The sequence below is a fragment of the Canis aureus genome, chromosome 1 (genome assembly GCF_053574225.1).
Source record: "Canis aureus isolate CA01 chromosome 1, VMU_Caureus_v.1.0, whole genome shotgun sequence".
Taxonomy (NCBI): Eukaryota; Metazoa; Chordata; class Mammalia; order Carnivora; family Canidae; genus Canis; species Canis aureus.
Genome location: NC_135611.1, coordinates 14996935 through 15017980, shown reverse-complemented (window position 1 = coordinate 15017980; position 21046 = coordinate 14996935). Strand labels below are relative to the sequence as shown.

At 33.7% G+C, this 21046-nt stretch overlaps 1 protein-coding gene across 9 annotated transcripts in view; it reads left to right on the top strand.

The window, feature by feature from the left end:
- Positions 1-21046, top strand: part of RELCH (RAB11 binding and LisH domain, coiled-coil and HEAT repeat containing) — a 110437-nt gene that overhangs the window by 59050 nt on the left and 30341 nt on the right. For all 9 annotated transcript variants that reach the window (XR_013376063.1, XM_077891147.1, XM_077891155.1 and 6 more), the window contains 9 exons: positions 3329-3469; positions 3907-4071; positions 5899-6046; positions 10404-10560; positions 11295-11418; positions 13276-13324; positions 15427-15506; positions 19394-19500; positions 20448-20547. Coding sequence is in view for 8 of the 9 variants with exons in the window: in XM_077891147.1 (XP_077747273.1) it covers positions 3329-3469; positions 3907-4071; positions 5899-6046; positions 10404-10560; positions 11295-11418; positions 13276-13324; positions 15427-15506; positions 19394-19500; positions 20448-20547 (1071 nt within the window). In the remaining variant the exon portion in view is untranslated. The remainder of the gene's footprint in view (positions 1-3328; positions 3470-3906; positions 4072-5898; positions 6047-10403; positions 10561-11294; positions 11419-13275; positions 13325-15426; positions 15507-19393; positions 19501-20447; positions 20548-21046) is intronic.

Sequence of the window (21046 nt, the reverse complement as noted above, 5' to 3'; positions counted from 1 at the left end):
ATCTCCTGTACGGGCAGCCCAGGTGGCGCAGCGGTTTAGTGCGGCCTTCGGCCTGTGGCGTGATCCTGGAGGCCCGGGATCGAGTCCCGCATCAGGCTCCCTGCATGGAGCCTGTTTCTCCCTCTGCCTGTGTCTCTGCCTCTCTCTCTCTCTTTCATGAATGGATGAATAAAATATTAAAAAAAAAAAAATTATCTCCTGTGGTTGTCAAAAGTTCCTTGAAGTGCACATTTCAATTTAAAAGAAGATCCAAGTCAAAGTTCTCCCCACCTTCCCCTTGCTAACGCTTTAGGGTAATATTTTCTTCCTGCTCCTAAGGGAAAAAAAAAAATTGGATTTCCTAATATTGTCAGTTGTGTCGTATTATATGCTCTTTTAAATATCTTCCTATAGGTCCAGGGCTTAGAGGGGGCAGGGAAATTAGATGATATCATAGTTACTTTAATTTAAACAACCATAGTTTAAAGGAATATTTGACAAACTAACTATAGCCTGGAGACCAAATCTAGTCCACAGCCTGTTTTTAAAATTAAAGTTTTATTGGAACACAACCATACCCATTTGTTTGTGTATTGTCCATGTCTGCTTTCACACTATAGCAATAGAGTTGAATAGTTGCAACAGAGACCTCATAGCCCCCAAAGCCAAAAGTATATACCATCTGGCCTTTCACAGAAAGTTTGCTGGCCACTGCCTTAAATGATCAGTTTTGTAAGATTATTCTTAAAAACAATATAAAAAATGAAATTGTATGATAATGCATAAGCTGTTTATGTTACATTTACTATTAACCTCATATTTGGTGAAGAGTGAGAAACCATGACTCAAACAGTTGTCTTTTTTAAATGTAAAATTTATATTTTTTATTTTAGAAAAAGATTAGTCCATAGTTTCACTCCCAGTAATAATATTTTTTTACTTTGTTAAAAATAAATTTTCCTACATTATAGAAAAGAATAAAATGAAAAGCGAAGACTTTGCTTCTCTGGCACCTACCTACTCATTCTCTCCAAAGATAGCTATCTACTGTTAATAGTTTTTAATTAATTCTTAGAGAAGATAAAAATTTATGCATATACCAGTTTGCATTTTTATATTTGAATTTTTCTTACCCCAAATTAATCATACTATGTATAATATTCTGTATTCCTGACAGCAAACACTATTAATAGGTTCTTATGTGAGTATCTGTGTATTTTTTAATTTCTTTTACTGTTAATAACTCCACATTCTGTGTTTCTTCAAGCATCTGCATTTTTTTGACAGTGTTAAATTGGCCCCAACCAAGATAACACAGATTTATGCTCCTGTCATCAATACATTGGAGTTCCTGTTTTCCCATACCTTTGTCAGTAACTGGACATGATAAAATCTTTTTTAATATTTTCTTATCTTATAGGAGAAAACTGATATCTTATTGTTGTGATAGGTCATATAGATAGATACACACGAGTATGTTTTGAGCATCCTTTTGTTTACTGTTCCAAGACACAGGTGAACATCACATGCACAAAGAGGATAAATGAGCTGTTCTACACTGGCCCTGATACTAGAATGTTAAGCAATATTAATAATAGACTTAATGTTTCCTCCATTGATCTTCACTTCACTTGCCTTATATCCCACCGCCGTTAATAACAGTAAAATCTCTGTGTGGTCATGGCTTAAACGGAGTAATGCCTCCTGATTTGTCCTGTGGGTTCCCTTTAGCATACTCAAGCTAACTGCCACAGTTGACCTCAGCTCAGATCAATGTGAAACAAATACCCAGCTGAAATTTACTTACCTCCATCTTATTGCTGAGGCTGATACCAATCCAGAAGCCTTTTTAAGATCTTCAAGGCAGTGGGGCAGCCCTGGTGGTGCAGCGGTTTGCCACTGCCTGCAGCCTGGGGTGTGATCCTGGAGACCCGGGATCGAGTCCCGCGTCGGGCTCCCTGCATGGAGCCTGCTTCTCCCTCTGCCTGTGTCTCTGCCTCTCTCTCCGTGTCTATGAATAAATAAATAAAATCTTAAAAAAAAAAAAAAAAGATCTTCAAGGCAGTTTTTTGGGTAGCTTTTATCCTAAAGGATAAGTAAGTGAAGCTGTACTAAAATACACATTCACCAACCTAAATGTGACCAAAATTTGCTAAAATTATATATATTTTTGTTTCTAAAAAATCAAAGCAAAAACTAGGTCATTTAAAGATAACTGTTAGACCTTGCTCTGCATACTAAAGTCACACTGTAAATTTATGAAAATGATCACATCATCTGTCTTTAGTATTCTAACCATTAGATGTGAAATGATTCTAAACAAGTTTAGATTTGAAGAATTTTATAAATTGATCAAATTATAAAAATGGTCCAGAGAAGGGAAGGAAGGGCAAGAATTTGTATAATGGTAGCTCTTTATTTTACTTTCAGCCATTAATTAGGCCAAAACATTCTTTAACCAAAAAAAAAAAAATTATGTGAAATCAGCAGTGGTTGATATTATGTTAAAGAGTAGCATCTAAGAATAGCAATGCAGTTCCCTTTGAAGTATTTTTAAAGTTTACTCTCATATTTTATCATCCTGTTTGAAACTTTTTTCCTCTGTTCTTTAAAAAATGAGAACACCAGGATTTTAGAATATTTCCACCACACTCCTACCCCAGACAAATCTTTTTGATTACTGGAATGATGTTTGTAATCCCTCCTGTTATTAAAACTCTGAAAATTCTTCTCTGAGTTAAATGAGTATTGGTAGAAGAGTCATCTGGGCACCTGGATGGCTTAGTCAGTTAAGTGTCTGCCTCCATCTTAGGTCATGATCCCAGGGTTCTAGGATGGAGTCCCACATTGCGTTGGGCTCCCCGCTCAGCAGGAAGCCTGCTTTTCCCTCTCCTTGTGTCTGCCACTCCCTCTGCTTATACTCCTCTCTCTGTCAAATAAATAAAATCTTTTTTAAAAATTTAAAAAAAGAAGAGTCATTGTCCATTTCTAGCAGTGTGTTGACTTTGTTGATTTGCCAAAAATGTTTGCTACTATATGCTATAGGATTTGAAGGATTTGCACATATTTAGTAGATAGAAAAACATCCTGGGAGACGATTAATACTAAGTTCAAGGTAGATGTTACCTTTAGAGAAGGAGGGTGGAGGAAGGGGAAGAGGGTGGAGGAGAGTCCAACAAGCTGTATCTAATGCTTTATGCCTTTGAAAAATGAAGACTTAAAAAAAACAGCAAAATGCAAATATATTTAATCTGGATTTTGAATATGTGGATGTCTGTCTTAATATTTTCTATGCTTTTCTGCTATTAGTGTAAAATAAATAGGAAAAACTGCTTTTGTTTATTTTCAGAAAGAAATCCGTAGCTCCTTAGTTCTCTCAATGTTGCAACAAATGTTAATGGAAGATAAGGCAGATTTAGTAAGAGAAGCTGTGATCAAAAGCCTTGGTATCATTATGGGATACATTGATGATCCAGACAAATATCAACAGGTATGTTTTTCAGAGTGAACCCCATTTGCTCCATTATAAAATTCCAAATAAGTTGATATTCCAAATCTGTGATTTCACTACCCAATAATCTGTAGTAGAGATGGCAGTTATGTCAGTTTTAACCAGTTGCAGTATCTGCCTCGTTTTACTTCTTCAGTTCAGAAGAAAGTACTAGGATTCATCTACAATCTCTGCCATAGTTTTGTGGCATGTCATGTTTACAAGCATGCCATGTTTACCATCTTTTTGTTTTGTTTTCTGTATCAATGGATACATGACATTTTCTTTAAAGGAAATGGGAAGGATAAGATTATGGATGGCTTGCTTTCTTAAAATGTTTTCTAAATGTACTGCAGTGTATACTTACTGCTTTTTATTGAGTTTTTTGTTTGTTTGAGTTCATTATTTTAAAATTTTTACCTGTTTCTTTTTGGCAGGGTTTTGAATTGTTGCTGTCAGCCTTGGGTGATCCCTCAGAAAGAGTAGTTAGTGCAACTCATCAAGTATTTTTACCAGCCTATGCTGCCTGGACTACAGAACTTGGAAATTTACAGTCTCATCTTATACCTACATTACTGAACAAGATAGAAAAACTTCTCAGGGTAAATGCTTTCTTTATGTATGCAGTTTATAGAAATGTAAAGGGTGTATATACTAAGTCATCTTGAAAGAATGTTGGGGAGCAAAGATAGAAAGTACCACTTAGCTGAACATTCTAATCATTTACCAGTTAAAGATTTTACTGGACTGGAACCAAGAGAGATTTGAGGAAGTTCTGTTTTGCGAAAACCAAACAAGAAAGGGCATGAAGTAGCACCTTTGTGGAACTCACTTGTGCATTTTTCAGAAAGCTAGCTCCTCCTGTCTCTTCTGAAGATTTAAAGATTTTAGGTAACATATCTTAAGTTCCCAGAATACAGAGATAACTAAAATATTAGTCACTTAAAGCTTTCTTACTTATCCAATGTCAAAATGCTTTAACTGTGTGGTTTTTTTCATTGTACTCATTCATTTCCTCACTTCTTGAAATGAACTTTTTTTTCCCAAGTAAAAGAAATGAAGAAAAGTTAGGGAAAAAAAAGTAACTTCTTGATCTAATTTTAATACTAAAAGTCCCTTTCAAAGTTTAGGAGAAAAACTAACATTTCTTTAATGTCTATTATGTGCATTACAGTAGCTACCTTATAAGTAAAACATATTATTTCATTCTAACAACTCTTTGAAATTATATTTTGGTTTCAGTGTGGAAACTGAGCATTTAGGGAACCTTCCCAGGGTCTTTCAGCTGTCAAATGACAGATATCCATCACCAATACCAAAGTCTTACAACCCTTCCACCCCCCAAATTTTAAAGAATCTAGAAGGCTCTTGCATAGCAACTACTGTGTAGACAGTCTTATATGTATCCACATGTATTTAATTTTTTTAATTGGGCTGTTTTTCCTGTAAATTTCAAAATGAGTATTGAAAAAAACTATAGATAATTAGACCAAAGTACTCCTTTTTATAAAACCTAGGAAATTTTTTATAAAATATTTTTTTAAAGGTTTGCAGTCCTTCTACCTGAGAATTATCCATACCTATGTTTTTCTTATTCCATTTCATAACATGGTTAATTCTATTTTGCTATTAAACATATCTGCAGTATCCAGCATAGCTAGTAATTCTTCCATGAAGAGATGAACTAATTTAGAACTTGATAGATGAACTAATTTAGAACTTGATAGTATGTAACTCATTATCTGGTATCTCTGACTCAGCTGTTATTTTATAACATAGTGGTAGTATCTTAGGTGGATTTGAATAGAAGTGAACACTTTTGTCTCTAATAATTCTATTTTCTACTTTAACATTTGGTTTCTGTGTACCATACTTATCCTTTTACTCTTTTTTTTCTTTCTGTTATTTCTGTCTTTTGTTTCCTTTTCAAGTTTTTTCTCCTACATTTCATCTGTGCATTGAATTATTTTAAAGTGCTTTCAGTGCTGGCAAATACAGATGCCACCAAATCTGTAAAAGGAGATCAGAAGTAGGAGAAGGAAAGTAGTAAGTGCTGCTCCTGGTTTAACAGTTGAACATTTAAAATGATTCCTGTGGCTCACTTTAATTTCTTTATCCTAACTTATAAAAGAAAGGATGAGATCCTCTTAGAAAAGTCCTATAAAAGAAGTTTCACACAAATGAAAGGACTGATACTCTAAAGTTTTCCATATAAAGTTTCCCATATAAAGTTTTCCGTATTACATAGTGCCACATTTCGTGTACTTAGAGAAATTAAGAAAAGCTTGATAGACATCTCCATTAGCCGTTGTGCCGTGAGTCTACCATACAGATCCTTAAATGTTTTATTCATTGCCACAGAAAGGAAGAGCATGATAAATACCTAATTTCAGGAAACTAAAGCTAGCTTACACCTCCTTATGTTTCAGGAAGGAGAACACGGGCTGGATGAACACAAGCTCCACATGTATCTCTCTGCTTTGCAGTCCTTGATCCCATCTCTATTTGCATTAGTTCTGCGGAATGCACCTTTCTCCAGCAAAGCCAAGCTTCATGGTGAAGTGCCACAGATAGAAGGTACTAAACTTATATGGTGGAAGGAAGATGTAGAATATTAGTAGCTTAGCTTCCCAGAGATTGGTTTTCACTGAAAATTCTAAAAATTACTTTATATGACAGCATAATTAGTAAGATATACGTGTGGAATCTCGTAGTCTTAGATTGTGTGACAGCTAAGGTAAACTGGCTTCATCTTTTATGAATAGGCCTCATGGTATTATTTTATAATATTTGTACTTTCCATTCTTAATCTATAGTCCTTCTTATAACCCTTATTTCCAGCAGCTGAAATAAGTTTTCTTTCATTAATAGAGCTGAATCAATGAAAATATCACTGCGTAGTTAGTAGTGCCAGTTTATGAAGCTTGTCATTTCCACTCTCTTTATATTTTTTTCTCCCCCACCTGTTTCATCTTATTTTCAGTAGGGGAAGGTAAATGTACTCTTTTCCATTATGTCCTTGACAGGAATCTAAGCATTTGCAGCAGATTTTTTTTTCTTCCAAAGAAGGAATATGTCTTATTTCAGAAATTGGTGACATTAATAGCAAAAGCCAGTATTCTCTTATCTCAGTGTCCACCTAACTAGTAAGTGACCTTTAATCCATGGCACTTAGTAACCCACTGCACCCAACCCCCAGGATAAATGACTGTAGACCAGCTATTACTCTGTATGAGGTCTCTTTGCAATTTCGTCAGATTTATGAAATTGTCCATGCTTCTCAGTGGCTTTTGATAGACAAAAGGATTACGACATTGAGAAAATCAGCAGTCACTTCATGTTTTTAGAATTGCAGTTTTCATATAAAGTAAACTTTGGGCTACCTTTAATCTTTGGGATATGAAGCAGTGTCCAGGAATACATGAAGCACAGCATAAAAATGGTGTACACTTTTGAATGTCTGTTGTACTGGAAAAATTGAGAATGGATGGAGTTGAGTTAATTTAACACTTTAAAATATTATTGAGGAGAAGGAAAATTCAGACTTTTAAGAAAAGTGTTCCTAAAGCACTCACAGCTGTCTGCTTCAGGTTCTACTCCCTCAAGTATTAAGGGTCCTCGTCTGCCTAGGGGCTTTCCTATCTTTCTAATTCCCTCTCTTTCTCTTTCTGTCTTGCCATACTGGTTTGTGAGGGCTGCCGTAACAGAATACCACAAACTGAAATTTATTGTCTTACAGTTCTAAAAGCTAGAGGTTTCAGATCAGGGTGTCAGCAGGGTTGGTTCCTTCTGATGGCTCTGAGGAAAAAGCTGCTCCATGCCTCCCTCCTTGCTTCTGGTGCTTTGATGGCAATCTTTGTTATTCCTTGGCTTATGGATGCATCACCCTGATCTCTGCCTTCATTTTCACATTCCATTCTCCCTCTGTGTGTGTCTATATCTGTATCCAAATCCCCCCCCTTTTTACAAGATTTATTTATTTATTTATGAAACACACACAAACACACACACACACACACACACACACGCACAGAGAGGCAGAGACACAGAGGGAGAAGCAGGCCCCATCCAGGGAGCCGGACATGGGACTCAATCCTGGGTCTCCAAGATCAGGCCCTGGGCTGAAGGCGGCACTAAACAGCTGAGCCACCCAGGCTGCCCCCAAATTTCCCCCTTTTATGAAATCAGTCATATTGGACTAGAGGCCCACTGGACTCCACTATGACTTCATCTTATCTAATTCTATCTGCAACAACACTATTTCCAAATAAGGTCACATTCTGAGGTTCTAGGAATTAGGACTTCAACATGCAGAGAATACATAGTTCAACCCATAACACTTATTATTGTTCATTCACTCATGTATTTAATAAGTAACTCTTAAATGTTACCTATTGCTAGGCATGTGCTAGAGAGTAGGTGAAAATTGTCAAAAACAACTGGTTTAACATCCTGAATATATTTGTTCTAGTGTTTATGTGACCTTTTCTTGTAATTATGTCTGCCATCATGCCCAAAATAATCTTTTTAACCCACACAGATATTTTTATTATCCATTTATTCTACAGCATTAGCTAATATTTATGCAGGCACTATTTTAAACACTTGGGATCGGGGCACCTGGGTGGCTCAGTGGTTGAATATTTGCCTTTGGCTTAGGTCATGATCCCAGGCTACTGGGATCGAATCCCACATCAGGCTCCCCGCAGGGAGCCTGCTTCTCCTTCTGCCTGTGTCTCTGCCTCTCTCTGTGTCTCTCATGAATAAATAAATAAAATCTTTAAAAAAAATAAATAAACATGGGATCATTCATGAATAAAATAGACAACTTTCTGCCTTCATAGAGCTTACATTCTAGTGAAAGGGAAACACTACAGAGTCATAAAAGCTGTTATTTTGCTGGATAATTGCGGTTATTTTGTTGACATTAAATGCTGGTATTTTGCCAGCCTGTTAAAATGGCATTCTGGGGACCTTTCTATATTGTTATAAATTAGATGCTCACATTTTTTTTAAATCCTGTTAAATAGGGGCACCTAGGTGCCTCAGTAGATTAAGCCTCTGCCATAGGTTTTGGGTCCTGGGATCAAGCCCTGTGCTAGGCTCCCTGCTCAGTGGAGAGTCTGCTTCTCCCTCTCCCTCTGCCCCCCCACTCGTGCTTGCACTCTCTATCAAAGTAAATAAAATCATTTTTAAAAATTCTGTTAAACAGAATAATATTTTAAGACTCTTGAACCATTCTAATTACTTACCTGTAATAATTGAGTTATTCTTGACATTATTTTGCTTCTGTTGGACCTACCTTTATATCTTTTTAGAACTTACTTTCCCTGTAGTTAATTTTGACATACCTATTTTACTTTAAACTATTCCATTATTTTTCAGTAATTTGTTAGTATTTTTGAAGGAATAACATCCATTCTATCCTAGTATAGCAGATTGTGACAAGTATGATATAACCCCGTTTGAAATTATATGAGGTATGCTTTGACATGATACATTTCTTTATGAAGTACAAATATCCCTCACAGTCCAAATCTATTTGATTCATGGGTTGGGATATGTGAAAATTCAAGCAGAAACCCCAGATAGTGAGAAATACCATGTTACCCAAACTCATTTATTTGTTGGTTGGTATATTATGATAACAAATAGGAGAGTTTGGCTAGCAAGGGATGACCTTATCTGTCCTTAATACATTTTTTAAAGTCTTGGGCAGCATAGAAAGACAATAACATCTTAATTTTGTCATTGAGCATTTTTTAAATTATGTGTATTTCATGTTTTCTTAAGCTTAATAGTAAATCATTAGGCCATTAAAATATTTTGAGATAATTCTGCATATTTATTTGTGTCATTTAGGATATTAGCCTCTGTATAGTAGATGTTAGGCAATTAGGAGCTAACTAACAGTTAATGAGCTGTTGGCATGTATTGTTATTTAATAGCCATCAAGAATTGTTCTCTTAATAACCTGGGATCTAATTATGATCTGTAGGATCATAAGTTTTATTGATGTTTGCAAATTTGAAATATGCTGGTTATATCTTCATGTTTTATTTACATAATTTTAAAATTCATTAGTTTTCCCCCAGATTTTTTAAGTATATACATGGGAACCTGGTTATAATATTTATAGTACATTTTGCATTATCTTTCTGGTCACTAGTTTTAACACTTTATATTAAGTTAATGTTTATCAAACTTTGGGAATATTTTTAATTAAGCATTTAATATTGGAGAGTAAATACTTAAGAAATCTGTTCGGCTCAAACTTTAATGTATTTTATTTTATTCTTCTCTGGGATTCATTTTTTTCTCCACTATTAATCTTCGTTTCTTACTCCCTAAAGGAAACATTTTATCATATTTACTATTTTGTTATTATAAACAGTCTGATGGAATTACAGTCATTTCTATTTTTTTTAATCAAATTCAAATCCATATTTTAACTAACATCTTTGGGCCAATTTTAATTTAACCTAAATGAAATTTTACTCTTCATTAGCAAACTACTTCATTACAGTATTTGTTTAACTATTTAGTCTCATAAAACCTTAATTTTTGAGATTTGCTAAATTCATTAAGATGTGACAAGAATTTTTCATTTTTTTCTTAAAATTATTTGATTAATATATTTCAGTTTTATATTTAAAGTTTATAATAAGCTGGAGGCACCTGGGTGGCTCAGTTGAGTGAGCGTCTGACATTTAAAATCAGCTCAGACCTTGATCTCAGAGTCCCAAGTGAGTTCAAGCCCCACATTGGGCTCTCACACTGAGTATGGAGCCTACTTAAAAATAAAAATGATGAAGTTTATAATAATAAGTTAATTAAATATCAGGAGGCAGAATCTCAGTTTCCTTTTGACAGAATAGCTAATTTCACAAATTGCCATTTTTTACATGATTTGTTTTGCTTCTTTTATTTATAGTGACTAGGTTCCCTCGGCCTATGTCGCCTCTTCAAGATGTATCTACTATAATTGGAAGTCGTGAGCAATTGGCAGTGCTACTACAACTTTATGATTACCAGCTGGAACACGAGGGTACAACAGGCTGGGAGACTTTACTATGGGTTGTCAATCAATTGTAAGTTACTGCCTCCATATTCATTTGGTACACATCTAGAAGTTAAATGGAACATAGCTCACTATGTTTAACCTTGGCACTGAGGGACAAAATATAAAAAAATAAAACATAAGTTGGCATTATCTGTGGTAAAATTCTATAGGAGAGGAGATTTATACACTAGATAGGTAGCTATTTATCTGTGAGGATGGTGCTGCTCTATTATGTCAAAAGGACCCGTCTGCTGCCTTGTTGTTGTCTAATAGTGGTGATGGATTTTAAACTACATCCAGATTTTCATTTTGAAGCTAAAACAGTTGCCATGTTAGGCAAGCTCCTATGTGAAGCATCAAATCCAGTGATTTGTGTCTCATTAACTCCATAGTTAGAATGCTACCATTAAGGTTCCATTATATTTTATGGCAAGCAATAAATAGAGAAGACGTTTGTAGAATATAAACTTAAAACCTTTCCAAACCACTCCTTTGATTTGCAGTTTTGCTAGCTATGAAAAAACAATGGGTGCCTGGGTGGCTCAGTCATTTAAGCATCTGACTCTTGATCTTGGCTCAGGTCTTAATTTCAGGGTCGTGAGTTCAAGCCCCATGTTGGGCTCCACATTGGGCATGGAGCCTTCTTTACAGAAAAAAAAAAAAAAGAGAGAGAGTTGTTAGATTTGCATTGTTTCAGAAATTGGCAAGGAAACAGTAATTTATGTGTATCCCCTGCCTATTTTTCTTTCCTTTCACATTTAGGTTGCCACAACTTATAGAAATAGTTGGCAAAATTAATGTTACTTCAACTGCCTGTGTCCATGAATTCTCCAGATTTTTCTGGCGCCTTTGCCGGACATTTGGCAAAATTTTTACAAACACTAAGGTAAAAATTTGTATTCCGTGTTTTCTTATGTGCAAGAGATATAGAAATGTAATATGTTAATTAATGCTGTAACAGAGTAAATAAAAGCATGAGCCCTTCCTTTAATTATCTTTTAATATCTTAGAAAATTATGATAGCAAAAGAAAATTCTAGTCACTAATATTCTTATCTTTATTGGTTTTCAGATGATTTAGCCTAAACTTAATTTATATCCAGAGTTGGATATGAGATCTACTCACTGTGGATGTCTTGAATATTTCTAGCATAGTTGGTGTTAGGGAACTCAGCTGCAGTTCTCTGATATGCTTCTCCTGCTTTACCATCTGTCCCAGATTCTGGGGGCGGGTGTTTTTTCAGCACACTTTGGTCAAAACTTCAGGCAATTGTGGAACCAAAGTAGTTTATCCAGAAAACTTGTTGTGAGGATACCAGCTCTTTGGCTAGCGTGGACACTTGAGATTAATGCTACGTATTTCAGTTGCTAGCAACCCTATGGTTTGTCACATTCACACATCCAGGTTATTTAATAGTTTTAGATATTAAAACTAGAATGTCCTTAGATCCCAATTTCCTATTTAATCCATTTGTCTTGCTAGCATGTTATTAAGACGGTTCTTTAGAGACCTAATTAGTAAAAAAACATAGATATAGTTGATACAATTAGATGCTAATCAAGGTGTTTAAAAGGTAAGAATTTTGTTCAGCTCTTTACTATTAACTATTACTTTGTAGTTATTGAAACATTTAAAGCAAAATAGTTTGGTATTGCAGACTGGATAAAATTCAGAAAATGGATATTATATTAAATGTTATTATATTTGTAATTTATAGTAATTAAGTTGTCTGGGCTTATTCTTGGTATGTGTAAAATGAAGTTCTGTAAATATAGAATTTGTTCTATAAATATGATTCTATAGATTAATCTTTTAACAAGGGGCTTCACCGCAGTTTAAGTTGAATATGTAAGTTGTTATGCCTGGCCTGCCGGCAGGAGGGCAAAAACTAGCCCTTGATGCCACTGTAGAAGAAACAGGATCATTTTATGTTTTTCACTAGCCTCTAATTATTAAATATACTTTGATTTTATTGGTATCAACATTGGCAAGCAAATTGTTTGACATCTCCAAAAGAAATAGCTATTATCTTAGAAAAAAAATAGTAGGAGCAGTCGTAGTAAGAGTCTGCTTTAGCACTTAGCAGTAAGTGGTTGGCTTCAGTGGCCTGAAATCTGTGGTAATATTAATAATAAAAAATGGAAATAAGCATTTACTCTAACTTAAATTATAATTAAATTCTGCATTTGATGTTTGAATTTAAATTTTAAGGAAGTTAAAAATCTAAGCAGATAGATATTACATGATGAACATGTTACTTCTTGAATACCTTAAATGAATGGAATTTCCTTTTTATTCCTTTTAAGCAAATTTTTCTAATCCTATAATATTTACCTAAATAATCTATCATCAAGTTAGTTTTAGGAGATAGTAATTTCAAACACTGAAAATCATCTTGGAAATTAGTTTAATTTAGTGAAGGAAACCAAAGACCCTCGAGAAAATACTTACTGACTTGAACTGATTTTGAAAGTGTTTTTTCTCTAAAGGTGTTTTCAGTAACTTGACTCTTATTTTATTCTAAGCCTCTTAGGAATTGTTATATTTTTAACCACCCTAATGGTCGTTAAGCAAAATAAATAAAACAAATAGTAGTAATAGTAGTAGTAGTAAAGCTAAATAAATAAATAAAATTAGTAGTAGTAGTAATGGTGGTGGTAGTAAAATGTTTATTTTATTTACTTAATCATCAATTGATCCATTGGACCTAAAACTTTTTGGATCTTTCCTTTGGGTTGCTTAGGTAAAACCTCAGTTTCAGGAGATTTTAAGACTGTCTGAAGAAAACATTGGTAAGTTCATTGTTACTACTTTTAAAAACAATTGAATCGCTTCACTCAGGAAAAATACTATATTCATTATATGCAAATTGCATAAATGGACTAGCAAGTACAAGTAAAAAGGAAAATTTATTTCTTGATTTTATAATTTTGTCACATCTAATCTCTTTTGAGATTTTAGTGAGATTAATTTTTGTTAATTTGATTGTAGATATCTACTTTTCTTGTGATCAAATCGACCTAAGGCTCTATTTCTCAAACTGAGTATTTGTACCCTGGTAGGTTTGAGTGGTATATTCAAGATACTGAAAATTGTAAAATATAGGACCTCTAATTTATAATTAGTTATTTAAAACTTTTGAAATTAAAGCTATAGTGGAAGATAATGTAAGGTATACATATATGTTTTTAAAATGGAAGCTACATTCTTGAATGGGCAGCCCCTCTGTTGGTAGTTTTCACTCATCTGTCTTCAGAAGTATGTTGGCCAAAAAAAAAAAAAAAAAAAAGAAAGTATGTTGGCAAATTGAATTTAAATTTTAAAAAATGTAAAAAAAAAAAAAAAAAAAAAAGTCTGGTTATAGCACCATTGGCCTAAGAACTCATTTCTGTGTGGATGTTAGGAAAATGTATGACCTCCCTCTTTTTCTTTCTTTCTTTTTTTTTTTTCGTTTGTTTGTTTGATTGTTTGTTTGTTTTTAACTTGGTTAATTTGGGATATATAGATAATTCTTATTTGAGTCCAGTCCTATCTCAGTGATTTGATTTGAGTGATCTTGAAAACTCCATCTTGGGCTATCCTCAGAGATAGAGAAACGAATACATAAATCTTTTTAAATTTGAAACATGAGATTTTTTTTGACAAATGCTTTCTAAAATTTTTATTTTAAAGAGTTAATGTTTAGAATGCCTAATAGTTGGTATTATCTATTTGGTTATTAATTCTGATGATAAATTAGTGAAGAATACTTACATATTTTAGAAACTGACAGCTGTTAGAATTATTCAGTTAGCTCTGAATGTTTAGCTGTTCACGTAGGAACAGATTATTAATCCCTGTATATATAGTTTGTATCTATGAATCCAATTTAAGCTTATTTCCTAACCTGAGATTTAACTCTCAAATACCAATAGCCACACTCAACCAATATCATCATTCTTCCCCCCCCAAAAAAAAAACTCTTATTAAGAGAATAAACAAATCTCAGAGACTAATTAATGTGAAAATGGAACTTTGTTTTTTGCTATAATTCCTTCAGGGCAGTTAGTTAAATTTCTTTATATTACTACTTTCTGAAAAGAATTTGAAACCATTGGAAAAAAAGAGAAAAAAGGAATAAAAAATTTGGGGGGGCACATAAAAGTAAATATAAAGCACTTAGTGCCTACAGAACAATAAGCTAGACCAGGTGTTGGTGCTATAATGTCATGTCATCTCTAGAATTGCTTTTTTGAAATCATCTACAGGTGAATTTATCTCCTATTTTATAGTAGCCACAGGATACTCTCCTGTGATTAAATGCTTTCCCCTCTTCTGCTGCTTTAGCCTGAATTTTCCCATTGGAAATAATTGAAGTTATTTGGCTGAAAATCCCTATAAATGCAGGAGGGTCTCTAGAACCAGAATACTACTAGAAATTAGGTAGTATCACATATCTAGAAGTGGATTAAATAATATTATATCTAGGTGTCTCCTTTTATCTGAGTATCTTTACGTTTTACTGAATACTATAAATTGAAAGTGTAAAAATTTAAGGAGACCCGCTTACACAGACAGGCACTTGGGAGACTTTAAGAAAGCTCTGATTAAAAAAAAAAAAAAAGAAAGAAAGCTCTGATTTCTAAGTATGGAAATGGAAGTATAGCATCTCATTTTGATTATTAAAGTTCTTTCCCATCTATCAAAAATGTTTATGCTAACAGCTTTATAAAAATATTAAGTTGTAGTTTTACAAAAACCATTGGATACATATTTTAATCAAAATTATTTTCCAGAGTAATGATGATATTTATGTGTAAACCTTGTAACTGTTGGAATTTTAAATATAATTGGCATTGTAACTTACTTTATGTTTAAAATATACTCAGACTTCAAATTATTTTAATGATTTTAGATTCCTCAGCGGGAAATGGGGTCCTCACTAAAGCTACTGTCCCCATTTATGCAACAGGAGTCCTTACGTGTTATATTCAGGTAAGGGGAAAAGTCCTTTTACTAGAAAATGTAAAATGTTAGATATCATTCTAAATGCCTTTTTAATTTGTGTACAAGTGAAAATGTTACCCATAAAGGAAAATAAAATTTATGTATTTGTCTTATTCAATAAGTAATTTATAGTGGAGAATATATTTAAGTCTCCAAGTAAAACTGCATTGAATAAATACATTTATAGATGGTGTCCTTACTGATATTTTGTTGGAAGTGTTAGATTACACTTACTTAGTAAAGTTTCATTTTGTTTCAGGACTAATTTCCTATAAGTAAACAACAAACAAAACATATGTATTTGGTGGAGCAAATTACAAAACATTGTAGAATACTATACTCTTATCATCTTTAGCAAAGTTCCTTTTAATAATACTTTATTTTTCTTAATTGTTATTGCATAATAAATTACCCAAAAACATAATGGCTTATTATAACCCTTTTATTTGCTCATGGGCTTTGCTCAGCTTAGCCTCTCTTTTGTGGCCTTGCTGGTGGTCATTCATGTTGTTGCATTCAACTTTTTGGTTGGAAGGAGGGTCAGCTAGGGTGACTGAGCTTCCATCTCCGTGTAGTCTTCGGGCTTCTCTCTCTCCACAGGACCCCTGGAGCAGCAGAGCCAGACTTAATACATGGTGGCTCAGGGCTCCTAAGAGTGCAAGAAAGTATCTGCTCAGCTAGGGCTTAGGCCTGAAATTAGCACATCTCTTGTCTTCTCTTGGTTATAGCAAATTACAAGCCCAGCCCAAATTCAAGAGATGGGAACTAAACAAGAGTGTGAACTAGGAGGTATGGTTCATTGGGGTTCACCAGTATAACAGACTACCACACTCTACTTTATTTTAAGGAAATAATACATGATATTATATTAAGGTATACCAAGCATTTTTAAGTAAGAGGCACTCCCACCAGTTAGGTGAAAAAGTATGGGTTCCTGATAAAGCATTTTTAGAAATTCGAATGTGACAGGTACCAGCTGATTCAGTCAGTAGAGCATGTGACTCTTGATCTAAGGATCATGAGTTCAAGCCCCACATTGGATGTAGAGATTACTTTTAAATAAGTAGAAATTAGAGTGTAAGAATGAAAGAGGAAAACCTTTTTTCCTGAGTTTTTCCCTATTACTACCTAAGGTTTCTTTTGCCCTTTGAATTCAAAGTATAACAAATCTTACTTACTGCACTCTTCTTCCAAAGTAGATTTGAGTCGTCGTACAATTTTAAGATCTACTCCTACAGTAACACATACCTTGTAAGAGAAGTTCTAATTCTGTGAAAGTAGCACAATTTTCCTTTAAACATTTCTACACTAGTTTTAAAGACTGCCTCAGAATATGAATATTCACAGAATATCCCTGTGTGTAAGATATTTTAAGTCATGTAGCCTTAATAGATTGTATTGTTGTTCTTCAATTCATGGAGATTAAATCTCAGCATATTGCCAGACACAATAGTATGTGTACCATTTTCCGCTCTCTTTAATTTTGAAAGCTGTACTAGCATAGTGTCAGATCAGTTTTTTTCTCTCTTTAACCTCTGGAAGTTTGGTTAGTATGTTGATTTTGACAATAAATAGTATTTTAAAACATCATAAAGTACCAAATACAAGATTTACCTTATGCAAAGCCCTCAGATTTGTCAAATAAATGAAAAAGTCTGTGAGTCACTGTGTGAAGTTCCAATATCTAAAGAAATAAGAACTTCTCAACTAGTTACAAAATGTGAATTGAGGTAGCTTTCATAGACTTCCAGAGTTACTTATTTTAGGAAGCACATTACCAGCAGTTAATGTTTTTCTTACTAAACAGAGTACCTGGGTGGCTCAGTCTGTTAAGCATCTGCCTTTGGCTCAGATCATGATCTCAGGGTCTTGCGATCGAGCCCTGCATTGGGCTCCCTGCTCAGCAGGGATTCTGCTCCTCCCTCTCTCTCTGTCCCTCCCCACCGTTCATGCATGTTCATGCTCGCTCGCTCTCTCTCTCTCTCTCTCAAATAAATAAATAAAATCTTTAAAAGAATTTTTTTCTTACTAAACAAAATTTTCTCTTAGAGCAAATCACTACCCTGTTTGCTTTAGTAAACAAAAACTATTTTTTGTCTTGAGGTTCCAAAAATGAGAAATAGGATTATACTAAAATTTCAAGTTAGAAGAATCTCTACTCATTTAAAAAAAATATTTCCTAGCTCTTATCTCACACTTTAGGTTTGTCAGGTTTACTATTTGTTTTCCAATTCTTTGTATACTTTGTTTTTGATATATTAGGCAACTAAAATTGAGTAAAATCTCTTCCATCGTTGCTCTGATGCTAGTGTGTCAGTGTCCTAATAAGCTTTACAATAAGTACAATCATGTTCTAAAACTGCTCTCATTGTTCATGCTGATTATTACTTTTGTCAATCCTGTATTCCTTCTAAATGAATCTGATTATATATTTTAAAAAAAATGGTAGGTGGCAATCCAGTATTCTTCATAGACCTATTTATTAATATTCAGAAGCTATTTATTGTTGACCTAATACATCCCTAATAACAGAAAACTTTCCTCTAATTTATTTATACATTTGTTTTGTGATAGAATGTCAGTTTCCCTTCCTTTATAGATTCAGGTTAATTTAACATACGGGGTTTTTTTTTTTTTTTTTTAATGTTTCTAATTTAACTGACATTTTCTTCACAAGTTTCTATAGTAAAATTTCTTTGGGGCGCCTGGGGTGGCTCAGTCAGTTGAGCCTCTGCCTTCAGCTCAGGTTATGATCTCAGGGTCCTGGGACAGAGCCCTGTGTTGTGAGGGAGTCTCTCCCTCTGCCCCTCCCCCTCCTTGTTCTCTCTTTCCCTCTTGCTCTCACTCTCTCTCTCTCTCTCAAATAAAGAAACAAAATATTTTAAAAAATAAATAAAGTTTCTTTTATTAATATATTCTAGATAGAATATGATACAAGAAAAAAGTGTTTTCTGATTATGAAAATAATGGTTTATTAAAGTTTGAAAATATAGATTATTTTTTAAGTCCAGGATGTGGCTATTTCTTTAAGGCACACAGTAGTGTACATTTCAACAAGCATGTAGCTTCTGACCACTAAGACATTGCAAAGATAATTTTTTGAAAACAGATTTTCTCTTAGGGAGATAACTTTTACTAATTTGAATTTAAGTATTTAGTATCAAAATTAATGAGAACTAAATTTGGTAAGGATAAGTTTTAATAAAGAATATACCTTTTTATGTTCTAAAGCAGGACTGTCTAGGGATCCCTGGGTGGCGCAGCGGTTTGGCGCCTGCCTTTGGCCCAGGGCTCGATCCTGGAGACCCGGGATCGAATCCCACGTCGGGCTCCCGGTGCATGGAGCCTGCTTCTCCCTCTGCCTGTGTCTCTGCGCCTCTCTCTCTCTCTCTCTCTGTGACTATCATAAATAAAATTTAAAAAAAATTAAAAAAAATAAAAAATAAAAAAAAAATAAAGCAGGACTGTCTAATAAAATTTTCTGCAATAGCAGATATAATCTATTTCTGAGCTGTCCAATAAAGAAACCACTAGCCACATGTGGCTATTAATTAGGCACTTGAATTGTAACTAGTGCTACTAAGGAACTGAATCTTTCATTGTACTTAATTTTTAATCTAAATTTAAATATAAATAACCACATGTAGTGAGTGGCTACCATATTGGACAGTACGTCTAAATCTATGAATCAAGGTAGTCTTTGTCCTCATACCATTGTGGTCATAGATATGCTTAATAAATATCTTTAATTAAAATGCTTCTAAGACTGGATATTTCCCTGTGTTTGGTAAAATTTTCTAACTACAGGTAGGAAATTATTATTTGAGTTCTACTTAATTTCTTAGAAATTTATTATCAGTCTTTATCCTCTGTAGGAAGAAGACCGAAAACTGTTAGTTGGATTCTTAGAAGATGTAATGACCCTGCTTTCATTATCTCACGCTCCTCTTGATAGCTTGAAGGCTTCTTTTGTGGAACTGGGGTAAAAATAATAGCTTATAGTTTTTTTTTATTATTCATATAGAGTTTAAAATTGGATTTATAGAATACATAGTTTGAATCTAAAAATATTGGCATACACACCAAATCTTTTGGTTTAAGGCCTAAGATTTTTGTTTGTTTTGAGTTTGGATTTTGATTTTGCTTATTTGTACATTCTTAATACTTTGTAATCAACACGTTGCAATAAAAGAGTGGGAGAAAGAGTACAGACGTATTTTATTTGAAGCAGTTAGAGAAATAAAGTTTAGATTTGAAGAAAATTTAGTTTTCCAAAACTGAAGAAGGAGCCCAAAGTGAGAGCCAGTTCATTAAGCTCCTTTTTCTGTCCCATTTGATTTGCCTAATCCTGCTTATAATCACATCGTTTAGCTGCTATTGTTTTATTTCTGTCTTTACTGAAAATGGACTTCTGGACTTAATATAGTCTTGTGTTTGGATAGGCTTCACAGCCAACTTATCTTTCCATATAGATGATTTGAGTTGATCTGATTTGATCCTACAATAAATATATGGCATAAGTAGGACACATAGTGCTTCCCCAGTTTTTGTAGATGTAGAAATTAAGCCCCACAGAGGATGTAACTTACCCATCTAACTGTTAGTCCAATGTTCTTTTTTTCCTCCTAGGTAAATTTTTTCTTTTTTTTTTTATTTTACTTTTTATACTATTCAAGAGTTGAAATTTCTGTCATAATTGTAGTTTATAGAGCCTAAAAATATAATTCTCGAATATGCTAAAAGTTTGTACCTTTATAAGGTGGCTTCCTTTTTTAAAGAATCTTGGATGTAACCTATTAAACCTATACAGAGAATTTCATATGTTTTGCCAATATTTTTATCATTAACATTACTTATAAATGTAGTATTCTTCAGTACACCAGTAAGGCACTGTGGCTCTCACTTTTAACACTGAGTTTTTTCTTTCAGTGCAAATCCAGCCTACCATGAGTTATTGTTAACTGTTTTATGGTATGGTGTTGTCCATACTTCAGCACTTGTGAGATGTACTGCTGCTAGAATGTTTGAGGTATGTAAACAAATGCTTATCTCAGTAAAGATTATAATGATTGTGTTTAGAAGAAGGAGAAGGGAATGTTTCCTTAAAAAGTCTTTGCATACTGTTACGTTGATGTATATTTTATGCCAATAAACAATATCTAGTTGTGTACTGTGTGATGGGGCAGAAATTTAGCTTTGATATATTTAAGAATGTTTTCTAGCCTTATTGGTTCCTTGGATGTCATTCTATTAGTCTATTTCTCAAATTTTCTTTTAAGTCTTATTTTAATTTCCATCCTATATAAATCTTTCTGACTATACTTTTCTATTTATTGAGATAAAATGGCTACTAAAATAAACTAAAACAATATAAGATATATCTAAAGTTGTAAATTATGGTTGGATTCATGAACAACATTAAAAAATTAATTATTGGAAATATGGAAATACTTTTTGATTAGTTCTATTTGATTATTTCCTCACATATCATATCTAGAATAACATTTCTATACATTAACTGCCCACAG